At 39.3% G+C, this 13,923-nt stretch overlaps 1 protein-coding gene across 2 annotated transcripts in view; it reads right to left on the bottom strand.

The window, feature by feature from the left end:
• zgc:113263 (uncharacterized protein LOC503753 homolog) overlaps positions 1 to 13,923 on the bottom strand; it is a 25,130-nt gene continuing 11,207 nt past the window's right edge. For both annotated transcript variants that reach the window (XM_042511694.1, XM_042511693.1), the window contains exons 6-24: positions 13,125 to 13,248; positions 12,224 to 12,695; positions 11,492 to 11,559; positions 10,781 to 11,027; positions 10,476 to 10,654; positions 9,242 to 9,464; positions 9,006 to 9,154; positions 8,218 to 8,309; positions 7,235 to 7,392; positions 7,002 to 7,147; positions 4,905 to 5,157; positions 4,701 to 4,816; positions 4,393 to 4,624; positions 3,914 to 4,053; positions 3,554 to 3,803; positions 2,204 to 2,322; positions 1,336 to 1,588; positions 1,102 to 1,208; positions 1 to 263 (exon numbers count right to left, since the gene is read on the bottom strand). In XM_042511694.1, the coding sequence (XP_042367628.1) occupies positions 256 to 263; positions 1,102 to 1,208; positions 1,336 to 1,588; positions 2,204 to 2,322; positions 3,554 to 3,803; positions 3,914 to 4,053; positions 4,393 to 4,624; positions 4,701 to 4,816; positions 4,905 to 5,157; positions 7,002 to 7,147; positions 7,235 to 7,392; positions 8,218 to 8,309; positions 9,006 to 9,154; positions 9,242 to 9,464; positions 10,476 to 10,654; positions 10,781 to 11,027; positions 11,492 to 11,559; positions 12,224 to 12,695; positions 13,125 to 13,248 (3,336 nt within the window). In that variant the 3' untranslated portion in view covers positions 1 to 255. The remainder of the gene's footprint in view (positions 264 to 1,101; positions 1,209 to 1,335; positions 1,589 to 2,203; positions 2,323 to 3,553; positions 3,804 to 3,913; positions 4,054 to 4,392; positions 4,625 to 4,700; positions 4,817 to 4,904; positions 5,158 to 7,001; positions 7,148 to 7,234; positions 7,393 to 8,217; positions 8,310 to 9,005; positions 9,155 to 9,241; positions 9,465 to 10,475; positions 10,655 to 10,780; positions 11,028 to 11,491; positions 11,560 to 12,223; positions 12,696 to 13,124; positions 13,249 to 13,923) is intronic.

A 13,923-nucleotide genomic window follows, 5' to 3' on the forward strand; every position in this document is an offset into this window, starting at 1 on the left:
ACACACACACACACACACACACACACACGAATGCACGCACACAAACGCACACACACTACCACATCCAGTGTGTATGAAGAACGTAAAAGAATCTGAAATATGTACTGAGGCAAACGTCATCTGTAAAGAACTGCACACCACAGCCGTTAATGTAACAGTTTCTGCTCAATAGTCCTTGTTTTTTTCTTCTGGATGTCCCCCCTGTCTCTGCAGCTGCTGCGTCTCTGTGATTCGACTCAACAATGATGGACAGTTTCAGGTCTCTGGATTAGAGAAAGTAAATTTTAGATATTAAATTGTGACTATGACTTACAAGCTACTGTGTATTGTTTAGTGTTAGTACAAAATGGGAATTTAATTGAGCTGGTTTGGAGTTGATTTTTAGCAATGGTTTAGCAAGCAGCTGTATTTGCCGGTTGAGCCAGTCACTGAGGTGTTTGTGTTACGATATTGAGAAATCAAACTGATAAGACGTTCCCCCATTTAGGCAGCAAGTTAGCTGTGACCTTGAGGTATGACATCAAAGGGATTTTCATTGGCCACAAATGTATTTCTGCTGATCTGCTAAAATCGAGAGTATTTTCCTTCTTATACACTGTTCCAAACGGGTGTGCAAGCATTTATAAAAACCCAAGAATCAGTTTTTTTTATAAATATTCTTGTAAACTGTACTTGTACTTGTAAAAATCCATGCTTAAACAGCTTTATACCTCATCTGTACAATAAACCTAAGTAAGAACAATGATACATAACTCCCTGTAAGACCACATGGTCATGTTTTTGAACTACTGACTATGACTAAAATACATTTTAAATAAGGCTATAAGTTGTTAATTACTGCATGTTTAGGTTGTCAGACACGATACAGTTGACTACAAAAAGCTCCATTTTCTTAAAATAATAAACCTTAATTATTTCTAGCTTTTGAAATAACTGAAAGATCTTTTATTTTATTCACATGACAAAAAAATGAAAGAAACTAAATATAACAGTAATGTAAACCAGTCATTGCTCACTAGCTACCAGAAGCGTTATCCGGTGTATAAAGTCATTGCATAACACTAACATGATGGACAACAGTGAGGCAGTGTGACTTCTTACCTACGCTATCAGCTGTGTCGTCGGCCAGGGGGTCAGAGTTTATTACATACTTGCTTCCAAATATTTGCACCAGCTGGTCAAAGAACTTGCATTCCTGTTTATCTCCTCTGGAAACACGAAACAGAATTTCAGAGCGTGTTATGGAGACGATAGATGGAGATAAAAATGTATTCAGATGTTTGCACCTGCAGCGGGAGCTAACCACATCTCCTAGCAACAAACAAAAGTACTTACTTCCTGCCCTCTAGGAATTGTCGGAAATTGGCCCTCAGCCTCTTTATTCTGGTCTGACACTGTTCAGGAGTTCGCATGTAGCCCTGGCTGGCCATGACCTCAGAGATCTGGATGAAGATGTGTTTGTTCTTGGTGCAGCCCTTCAGGTTCTCCTGGATCTCCTCGCTCCCCCAAATGTCCAGGAGGGCCTCGGTCTCCCCATCGCTCCAGGCCAGCTTAGAGCTGTCGGCCATCCACTGGGTACCTGAGGCAACTAACAGTCAAAGTCTCAGAGTTAAAAAAAAATAAAAAATCTGGTTTATGGCATTATTATAATATGAGAAAAGCTATACTGGCATATGTATACACTTGTAGATCTACTTTATTGCTAAAAAAAACTGTGTTATCTGACAAAACACAAAGGTAAAAACATTCGGTAGATTCAAGTCACTTGTACATAAGAACCGGAAACTGAATGACAAGCACAAAAAGATGCGGCTCAAAATGTGAAACTTGAATGCAACACAAACAATACGGTCAAAAAATGGCTTTTTGACTATGATTTTTGGGGAACATAAAAACAGACAACTTTACTGTTAGTTTTTTAACACAGGGTCAAATTCTTAACTTCTTCTTAGATATGTTTATCAAACTGTATCTCTCTCCTGTTTTGATTTTGGTCATAAAGTTAATTTATTTTGTCTGTTTGGTTTTGATCAACTTTTTATGATAAAAACTAAATAAATGAGACATGAGAGCTAAGTCCTCACTTGATGCCACCACTGACACTCCTGCTGTGATGACTGCTGTCATGAATGAAGAATAGTTAGTTTGATGCAGCATTTCTGACATCCAATGGTGTCACTTAAGTGTTTTTGTGAAGTTTCACCTTTCTTCTGCGGGGGGTCGTCTGACTCATCTGTGACTGATGTGTCCGCGACTGAGCCGTCAACTTTCAGCTCCTTCCTGAAGATTTCGTCCATCTCACTGAAGAATTTAAAATCCTCCCTGAATTTAAATGGACAAAAAAAAAACACTGACAGTTAGGCTGTGATTAACTATTAATTCCCAAACATTTCGCATGGTAATTCAACAACGCACACAGCAATTTCAACATCAAAAATTGGTAAAATTCATAAATTACGTGGGTCATGTCAAAACAAACTCATATCATCATATAACTGCTACTTTATCACAGCAAGTGCCCATTACAGGGTTTGTTTTAGAGCAGACATAAATTACTGATGGTGCAAAGGAAAAGCTGAGAGATTTTGATAAATTGTCCTAATTTTACGAAGAAGCTAGATTCAAGGCCTTTCAATCTGTTGTATTCTGGAGATTTTTTTTGGCCTCAAAGTATTACCTCATGGTTCTGGCTATTAAAGGGTAAGCTCATCATTTTTCCAACTGGGAATCTATTTTCCCATTTTGTTTCGAAGTGACTGACGGAGACAACGATTTTTGAAATAAGTGCAGTATTGAGCAGGAACACTGCAACCTTCTGCTACAAAACAGGCTGCGAATAACCACTAGGGACTGTATGCGTCATCAGTTTAAATCTGCTTAAAGTGCTTGTTTTTGCCACTGACAGGCTCAGAGTGTTATTATAAGTGTTTGACAACATTTTGGGCAGGATTGCTTAAGAGACCAAACCTTTCGTTTTAGAGTAAGATCCTTCTTGTTTACGCTGAAACAGCCTCAAAATTGCAATAGCAATCAGACGCCATTAAAATTAACAATAATTTAATAATATAGTAAAACATACTTCATTCACAGTCGACAAAAACAAAATAAAACTCACAAGAGCCGTCTTGGTTTATATGTCCGCTGTTCCAACAATCAGCAAGTCTGGTTTGTTTGCAATAAACCCTTAATTCAGCCAGTTTGATGTGAAAATATGCTGGCTCCAGATGCTCTAAAATCACTGTTTATTTAAGTGGAGTCTGGTGAGTTTGGCGATGGCGTTTTTTGTGCGGTTTCTGGTTAAACAGAAAGGATCTTACTCCAAAACAAAAAGGTCTATTTTTGTAGGGATCCTTTCCATAAAGTTAGCAGACCCTTCTATTAACAATCTGAGCCTGTCAGCGGCAAAAACACTTTTAGTGGACAAACAAACGCAAAAAACATAGAAAATTAGGTCAAGGTTGAAAAAAAAAAACTTTGTCTTTTAACAATACCATTAATATAATTAATACATTTGTTTTGAGGAGAAAAAAATCTTTGTTTTGTCTTCACTGACTTTTCATGGAGGAAGCCATGTTTAAGGCGCTTCATTCGGGTGTAGCACTGCTCTGAGGTCCTTGTGAATCCTCTGTCGCTCATCCTCTCAGAGATGTACTCGAACACGTGGCGGTTCTTCAGGCAACCCTTCAGGGTGAGCTGGACATTGTCTTCCCCCCAGATCTTCAGCAGGGTGCGAGTCTCCTGGTCCGACCACGGCATCTTCCTGCTTAAGTCGGCCAAGAGGTGGCTGCCTGACGGCTGCTCGTCTATGTGCAGGAACAACAGATTTAGGGTTTTTAACCAAAATTATTCCTCAAAATAACGCTGTGCACAATTTTCCAAAAGGTGTGATGGCTCAGATCATATTTGAACCTACACATGTCAGGATCTTTGTCCATGAAGGGCTGCAAGGTGGTGTCAGCAGCAGTACTGTCCACGTCAGCATACATGGAGTCGTCACCGAGCACCGGAGCCAGGAGGTGGAAGTATCGAAACGCAGCTGGACGTCCTCCACTTCTGGGACACAAAAATGCAAAAGCAAGTTGTGAAACAGTCTACTGCGGCGGAAACTGTGGCCGTAATCTCAATCAAAATGAACAATGAAGCAATTTGAAAGATTCAAGGAAGCTTTGTTGTCACATGCAGCAAACACAGTAAAACTGAGTCGCCCTGATCCACCGACTGTGCTGATAGAACAGATTACATTTTAATAAATACACATAAAAAATTAAAAGCAGCAATACACGAGAAAAATCTCTACGAGTAAAATCTGCATAATTTAAACAAAACTGTGTGCAAAAAACACCAGGTGTGGGTTTTCTGTCCTACAAACAATCACTCAACCAATTTATTTACCTGCGGCTGTTGCAGTAGCGCCTGTAAGTCTTCTTCAAACGTTTGATGCGGGAGTGGCACTGCTCCGCCGTCCTCAGGTATCCTAAGGCGGCCATTTTCTCCGACATGTCTGCAAATATGTGCCCGTTGCGGACGCATGTTTTCAGGCTGTGCTGCACATCGTCTGCAGCCCAGATCTCCACGACAGCGGCAGTCTCCTGCTCCGTCCACGCTGTGTTTGCACCGTCTGCACCTGTTTTAGAAATGGATGCAGTCCTTAGAAAGACTGATTGTTGTGTGAACACAGTACGATGTGAACACGACTGTACCTGGATCCTGGTCTGCCTGTTCGTCTCTTTCATCATACTCATCGATAGAAACTGCCTCCTGTCCGAGTATTTGTTCCAGCTGGTTGTAGAATCTATAATCGACTCTTCTTCCACATCTGGAAGGCGTGAAAAGACGTGAATATGAGCAAATAATGTCATTCTGCATTTGAACAGAAAGCAAACTGATAGAAAGATTGATCTCACTTCTTCCTGTCGTAGCACTGTCGAAAGTTTGTCCTTAGTGATTTGACTTTCCAGCGGCACTGCTCCGAGGTCTTCAAGTAGCCGAGGTCCTGCATTCTCTGTGAAATGTCGGCGTAAACGTGTCCGTTGTGGACGAAACCCCTTAGCGCCCTCTGAACGTCCTCGTCGCCCCAGATCTCAATAAGTGCCAGGGTCTCGTCATTGGACCAGGAGCTGGATGTGTTTTTTTCTGCTGACATGCTGATTTCTCCATCTAACAGCAGAAACACAGCACGTGTCAGTGTCTGCACAGATTTGATTTGAACTTAGCGCACAGTTTCAAAAGTTAAAGCCAAGTAATGTGATTTGTCTCTGTGAAGCACAAAAAAATACTGTTTGCTTTCATGCTGATTGTTTTTTTTTCTGTCTCTTCATTTACAAATGCTTCATTCATCTACTCCACAAGTATAGTTTGTAGGTTGTTAATGAGTTAAATTAATGCATTAAAGAAAGCCGGTGTCTCTTTTGAAAGACAGAATGACAATTATTCCTCTTATAAACATAAAGTTACTTTAATAAGCAATAAAATGCACCCCTTTAAATTGAAACACTGCTTTGGTGCTACAGCCTCTCTTGGTCTGGTAGCATCTATTGTGAAAACATGCTCACTTTCACATGACGAAGCGGGCTGCCAAATTTTAAGGCCCCATGACTGGCTGCCACGCCGCTGAAAGAGACTGCTGCGAGCTCACTAACCCAATCCATGTTCCCTCCACCTCACTCCTCGCTGCTCGGAGACTACAAAGCCGAAAAGTCTGCTGATCCAGCAAGGAGCGGTTCATGATCAAACCTCTGGCCCTTAAGGTTTGTACTGGCTGCGTTTCAGTTGCTGCAGCCACTGAAGGTCTGTCTCCACTAACTGTGACAGCCACAACAGCTTGGAAATATAGCGATATTTGTAGATAAAGGGAAACCTTGGCGATTTTTAACCGGTCTATCGCTGCAGTGTGTGTAGATGAACGTTGTTTGGCCTCCCCCTGTGCACTGCAAAGACAGAGCTAGTTTAAAATCAGCAAAGTTTCCCTTTGATGGCTACAGCAACTCAAATTCAGCTGGGACTATTACAAACAGATATATACCAGGAGGCATTCACATGTAAACAAGACACACATTTATGACGAAGCACCCAACAAGGAGCTCCCTTGCGACTTCTTAGAAAATGGAACAACGATTGCAACACTAAAATCAAACTAATCCGCCTGTTGGAGTACAGCAATTACACATATTTTTTTACAGAAAATTAGAGCTGCAACTCGTGGTCACTTTCCAATTTATGGGTTAAATGTTTTGTCTGTTTAAAAACAGTGAAAAATGCCCATATGTCATTTATAAAATGTCATTAAATATAGACTTTTTTTTACTCACCTGAATGTATTAATAGATTGCATTATTAGAATCAATAAACATATATTTACTATCAATCACATATGTGTTTTGTTACCCTAGAGCTGAGCTAAAAGAAAACGGTGTGTGCGTTTGCCATCTCTGCTCAAGTAGGTGTGTGCCCTCCGGCGATGTCATGGGGTTTTCAAGAAACAATGGTTGCAAAAGTGGGGAGCAGTGATCAGAGGGCGTAACGACGGGGCTCTGCCAACAAGGCCCACGAGAGGAGGGTGAAAGTAATGTCAGTCTGCTCCAGGAGACAGCTCAGTTTTTTGAAGACAGTAAACTGACTTGGATATATGTGTGATTAAAGATGTAATAAAACTGGCCCGAGGGAGGATTTTTAATCACACATCCCAAAACTTACGTCTACAAATCTGCAATTAAATGTGCAAAATTTAACAAAGAGAAAAGCAGCAAATCATCAAGCTCAAACTAAAAAATACTTTACAAAAAAAGTGATTCTAAGATTACTGATAACAAAATTAATGTGAAATAATAAGTTGCATGTTTCAGCATGCTTCAGCTTTTGAACTGCTTCAAAGAACACATCTGAAACGCTGCACATGTCAATCACAATAATATAAATGCTGTTATTGTAGCTATAATCAGTAATAAGTGTAATCTTGAGTGTTTCTGCCTTTTTAATCACGAGTTGATGATGATTTTTTTTACCTGTTTCCATCACTGATTCACTGTTGGAGTCTTCTGATATTTCGATGTGGTCCGTCACCACAGCGGAGGATGTGGATGGCTGCTTGTCCAGAATTTGTTCCAGCAGATCATAAAACTTAAAGTCGACTCTATCCGTCCCAGAGGAGCTGCGGACAGCAGAGGCAGCTGTTTTAAAAACACACATCCTGCCTGAAGCAGAGTGCACAACATGAATATACACATGCAGCCATCACCTCATGTTTTCCCGGCACTGCCGATAGCTGGCTTTCAGCCGTTTGATCCTGGTGTGGCACTGCCCTGCGCTGCGGGAGTAGCCGTTGGCGCCGAGTTTCTCTGATATTTCGGTAAAAATGTGACCGTTGTGAGGGTATCGTCTCATGTTCTGCTGGACCTAAATATAGGAGAAGTTTGTAATAAAGGTGGCGATATAATTAAAATATTTAAAATTTGTTTATCAATCAAACTGAAGATGATATCACACATGCAATGTGCATTTTAGGATTGAATAGATTTCTCTTTTAATTTTTAGAAATATTATTCTTTTTGTTTGTCTGTATGTTCCCGGAGCTCTCTTCTTACACTCAAGAGTTTCACTTTTGAGCAGGAGAAAAAAAGATAACTTGATAAATTCATGTTTTTTTTTCTAACAATTGAAATTATGAAGGATGTGATGAAGAGAAATGAGGTGGCAGTTCAGCCTGATTATCGGAAAAGTTAAAGCTGTGGTGTGGTACTTTTACATATAACTCAACAGCTGCTGCATTCAAGCTCTTGAGTTCACACAATGCTGTTTCACTGCCAGGAAAAGCTCTCTGTATTATATATTATTTTGTACTATATATTGTGGTGACTGTGGTAACAAGAATTGAGGTATTTTACATCAGCCAGCCTAAGCTAAAAGGGGTGGGAAGGAGGGAGAGTCCGAAGAGACAAAGACGCAGCTAAAGTACGGCAGAAGCTGTGGCGTAAAATCCTAAGAAATGTCAAAGAGAAGATTCTGGAGTGGATGCTTGACGTAAAAAAGAAACTCGGCCCTCAGAGGCAGGATTTAAACTTAACAAAATAAAAGAAAGGCAGAGATGCGGCAAGCTCTTCTGCTGTCATACATCATAAGCACATGTTGATGTTACTGTTTGTATTATTAATTTCACTTCAACATAAAAGTTACACACTGCAGCCCTAAAAGTAAGTCTACATATGGCCATTATAAAATTACCTGTGGGTCTCCCCAGATCTCCAGGAGGATGATGGTCTCTTTGTCAGACCAGGGGACTTTCCTGCTCTCTTCCTGAGCTCCCACAGCAGACTCTGAGGAGACACAAATACAAAATTAAACACCTTATTTAATAACTTTTGTGTTGATTCTGTCAGCATCTACTCACTGGTCACTACTAATAATATTAGCCAAACTGCATCTCTAGTTGTATTTTTGTTCTGAATATGATATGCTGTTAGTTTGTTTCTGCAAAGTTTAAAAGAACTATACTCATTGAAAAACACAACTGTTCATTATTTTCTTTTTGCATTACGGGGCACAACATATACTAACAATTAATTTCCAAAAAAAGACATCAATGACAGAATTTATTTGAGAATATATAATATTGACAGTTACAAAATATGGAGCAGTAAACTTTAGTAAGAGATAAAGGCATAAGTATATAGAGGACAGAAGCTGCAAAAAAACCCAAAAAATTCTTTCAATAAATTAATATACCATTAGTAAATAAGGTAAATAAATCAAAAAGAAAGAAAGCAAAACAAATGAATTTCACAACTCATCAATAAATCTAAGCCTACATTTCTTTTTAAATATTGGTACATTTAATGGCATATTAATTTATTAATCAATTTTTGATTTTGGCATTTTCTGTCCTCCATATAAGGGTCAGTCAGTGTCTCATCATTAGGTGGAAGGGTGACTAAAGGTAATGTGATTAAAACCACCTCAGCTTGTTGTCTGAACTCCCCTCCCTGCTGTCTGTAGAGGACATTAGCGTTTACCGATATCCTGATGGGAGAAGGAGGGAAAGTCGTTGTCTTCGGGCTCTCCTGTTATTTCCTCCAGCTGCGGCACTGACTGAAAGTCCTTCACTAAAATTCTTCCCAGTTCATTGTAAAACTTGCATTCTACTTGCTCCAGTCCCTTCATGCTACATCAAGAAATAAGAAGAGAACAGATATTAAATTAACAAACATTAACGTTTCCTTTCACTATGTTTTGCTGTGAGCATGCTTACTTGTTTTGGTAGCACTGTCTAAAATTTGATTTCAGCCTTTTCAGTCTTGTTTGGCACTGCTCGGGTGTGCGGGAGAAGCCCTGCGCAGACATCTTGTTGGATATGACGGAGAAAATGTGTCCGGTTCTGTGCATTCCTCTCAGGTCCTGCTGCATCTTGTCCTCTCCCCACGTGTTGATGAGGGCCAACGTCTCGAAGTCTGTCCACGGAACACTTCTGGTTCCTAAAATAAAAATATGAATCATATTGTTTGTCCAGTATGATAATTTTACTGGAATTTGTTATATAAATATAACTGAAAAATATGATTAATGGGATAGTTTGTTTTTTTTGAAGCATGTATGTGGTATATAATACTTATAATCAACAAGTAGTCAGTAATGAATACGTAAAACACACATACTGTAAAACTTTATTTATTTGCTATTATTTGCCTAATTCACTGACCTCAACAGGCTTATATTTGGGGTCTATATGGGACGGGCTTTTAATTCCTTTCACACAAAAGTGTTGCTCAGCAAGGACGTGAAATTCATCAAATTATTTATTTAGCCTTTTGAAACCTGGGCAAATCATCTTTCTTCATTCATTTATTTATCTAAAAAACATGTGAGGTAGGTGATGAGCAACAAAAGAAGAAATTACCCAAATACAAGAAAATTACCCAAAAAAAACATTAAAAAAAGAAAATGAAACACAGTAAAAAAAAAAACAAGAAAGAAAGAAAAGAAAGTGAGAGATGAGATAAAAATATAATAATTCTGTAAAATATTTTTTGATATATAATCATGACAATTATGAATATAGTTCACTGGACATTTTACCCTAACTTTAAAAAAAAAAATTACATCTACTAATCTCTCGCTTGTTTTTCCGTCCCTCTTGTTAATTATGCCGGTAATATCTTCTTCTTTGGTGCTCATGGTGTCAGTTAATATGGAGAATCTTTACCAAGCTAATATTGTGAGTATTATGTCCATTTTAACAGCAGTTTTAACACATATACATATTTGTATGCATGATCTAAGCAGCTAACTGATGTTAACTCCAGCAAGTAGCCAAAAACAATAAAAACGAACTGCATGACACCAGACCAGGCCTCTGATTATTTGTGAAAGGGACTGGGCGTTTAACTGGGACTAAGCTTTTGTTTGAAGTTTTACAGTTTATTATAACAGAAATAATTATTTTCTGTTGTAGACCCAAACTACACTAAAAAAAAATAGCACTGTACCGATTTCCAGTCGACTCGTCTGACCAAGAAACTGCAAGTCTTCATCTCCGTCTTGGGACTCGTCCTCATCGATGACCTCTTCAACATCATAGGTGACCTCAGGAACAGCTGAGGGAGCTGAGGAGCCGAGAACCCGCTTCAGCTGCTCGTAGAATTTATACTCCAGCCTGGAGTTCCCTCTGGGGTTTGACAGAAGAGGAAGAAAATGGACATTTTGCCTCTTTTATGATGTTATCAGAAATATTGTCAAACTGCAATGATTGGACAGAAAGACAAGCAGAAAGGACATTTCATGTAACACCCACTTGTTGTTCTGGCGGAAGCTCTTCTTCAGCCGTTTGATCCTGGTCTGACACTGTTCCACCGTTCTCATGTAGCCTCTCTCTGCCATCTTCTGAGCGATCTGTGTGAATATGTGGCGGTTTTTTAAACAGCCCTTCAAAGCTCGCTGCACCGAGTCCTTCCCCCAGATGTCGAGCAGATTGAGCGTCTCCTCGTCTGACCAGGGAACTTTTGTGTCCGTCACAACTGGGAAAGAACCTTCCTGAGAGTCTGAAATGAAACGAGAAGAGTTCTTGAAAAGCTTAAGCTTAGACTGATATGCTAGATAGATACTTTTGACAATATGTTAATCTAAACAAAGAAAAGCCAATCTGTGCAATGTGCTGTCTAAAATATATAGATAATGATTCCACACTGTTTTCTATGGTACTTTTTATTGTGTACTATGCGATGCACTGTGCAGTAAGATAAAAAACAAATTTTTGTTAATATGTAAGATGCATAAATACTTAGTTAAGAGAAGAAAAAAAAGGTCTTTATCAAGATAATCTGTTAATATTTAGTAGTTACTCTTGTGGACAGCTCATTTGGGATATATACAAGACCAGAGGATGCATTAACATTATGGTGTGGGATGGCAAATGTCTGGCATGACACAGAAATAAAAAAAAAAATTAAATGAATGACATAATGCACCAAAACAATCTATTCACCCATATATAAACTGTACAAACCTGTATATTCTCCCCATATGGAGATCAGAGGAGATTCTCCTGAATTCTCATCGTCCACTGATGAATCCCTGCAAACATGGAAAACACACAAAGTAGTTAATTGACAGATTACTTTGCACAATTCTTTTCTAATCCAATCAAGGCGATTTCTTTACCCACAAATTGTTTAGCACGTTTGCATGCTGAAAAAGTAAAGCTGAGGTTGATGGAAATGTCTCTGGTTTGACGTCTGTGGGATTGGACAAATTCAACATTTAACCTGATGATGGTACTATATGGAGAGTCAGGTGATTACTAGAGTCATTAGGGTTGATTGTCTGGGAACGACGACTGCTTGGCTCAGCAGTAATGGTTCTTTAACGACAAATTCTTGAGCTTTGGTTGCCATCAGTGGAAACTGTTTTTTAGCATTTAAAAATAGAGGGAAAGCAAACAGTAAACCGTGCATCCCAAAATAATTTTATAAATATGTATGTTGAATTTGTGATATTTAAATATTGCTGTTACAGTCAGACCACACAAAGCTGTACGCACAGGCATCTTCTGGTACGCTGTAAACCAGATATCGTGGAGGGACATATTATCTGATAAGTTCCAAATTCTATAAAATATCAGAAAAAACGAAGAATTTTGTATTGCTATTGTATTAAAGCTTTTAAACATTCTTTCACATTTTCATTATTAAGCCCACCTATAACTACAAATGTAAAAAAACATTTCTGGTAATCTTACAAGAAAGGTGTCGCCTCGGCAGGCTGTTTTGCAGGAATATCCACGCCTTCGCTCAGCTTCCTCTTCCTGAGAACAGGCCCTCCTCTCAAGCTTTGGCTGTTGTCATTGGCTGCTGAGTCTGTATCCGCAGTCTCATTAGGCGTGGTGAGGTCTATGGTTTCATCACATGGTCGTGCACTGACTGAGTTTTGCATCCTCCCCTCCTGAGAAGTGTTTCCGCCTCTAACCTGCAGCTGCCAGCTGCCCGAGTCTCTCGTCTCCTTCAGTGTTTGTCTCAGCGTCTCAGAGCTCCTCCTGATCGCCCTCTCTAGACGGCTTGTGCTGAAGGGAGCGTCGAGACTTCCTTTGTGCTCTGGAGGGTTTGACTCTTTGAGAGCAGGTGAGCATGAGGAGGTGTCAGTGACAGGTTTGCTCCCAGGAGGCAGAGACAGGGAGGAGAGAATGCAGTCATCCATCGGTAATAATCTAGGATCTACAATTTGGAAAAATATAGTTAATTAGACTCCAGCTGGCTTCAACCATAAATCAACAGGTAAAAACTGTCAAATTTAACAAAATGTAAAGACAACAATGACTATTTTTTCTCACTTCAGGTTCAACTTCTTCTTAAATACATAAATACTGAATATATAATAATAATTATTACTATTACTATTATCATTATTTTTTAAAATTCTTTTTATAATTATTATTTTATTATTTTATCATTATTATCATATCAAAAAAAAAGTTCTGCGTGTGATAAATAATATTTGCTTACAGCGTCATCTATCACAAATGTTTATTAAAGGCTACTATCCAGGATCACCATATTAATTTTGGTGACGACTGTCACTTTGTGGTCGCACTTATGTTACAGCGTATGATTTAAGTACACAACCACGAGCCTACAGTGCAGCACCTTTCTCTTCAAAATGACCGAGGTTCCTGTGGTGTTCCAGCACAGCCTTCACGTCGTCTGGCGGAAAGAAGGATTGTAAACAGTCATCGAGGAATGACGGCGCATCTCCGAGCAAAGCTGCCAACTGAAAAGAGAGATCAAGTTACTTGCTTTAGTAATCCCGCATCCATTCATTTTTTTAAAATTGCCAAATTAATTAGATAAGGTGTTGTGTTTTTCTTGACATACATGCGTCACTTTGCGTTCCACTTGTGTTACTGTCATGCATATGAGGAACGTTACATAAAAAGTCTTTCTGACCAACAGAAAATGAGCTTGATGAACATTTTTTAGACTTTATTTTGTAGCATTTAACTGCTACTAATCTGATTTTGCTATATTACTACTGCGCCACTGTTCGGTACAGAAAAGGAGGAGAAGGAAACAGTCCACTGGGAAAATGTGTTGCACCTGTACCCAGTTAACCCTCCTCCATATCAGCCTCTGGGTCAGTGGTGCACACAGATGAGCCCCTGCAGTGAGACAGTACACAGTCAGCCTGAAAAAAGCAGCTCAATTTGGTATAATGCCAGAGCTATTTTCTGGTGATTCACTTCTCTGTTTTACATTCGGGTTATTCTGATGGTGGAATAAAAGGCAGAAGCAAAACAAGTAGTAAAGACCTCCCACAGCGCCTGGTTACCTCCCCTGGTAGCTTCACATCAACACCGCAGAGGGCAGGTAACACAATAGGGATGTAACCTTGGTCAAAATATGGCCTGTTATGTGAGTGTGAATGTCAGCAGCTCTGTGACTGTAA

This window comes from Plectropomus leopardus, chromosome 22 (assembly GCF_008729295.1).
Source record: "Plectropomus leopardus isolate mb chromosome 22, YSFRI_Pleo_2.0, whole genome shotgun sequence".
Lineage (NCBI taxonomy): Eukaryota > Metazoa > Chordata > Actinopteri > Perciformes > Serranidae > Plectropomus > Plectropomus leopardus.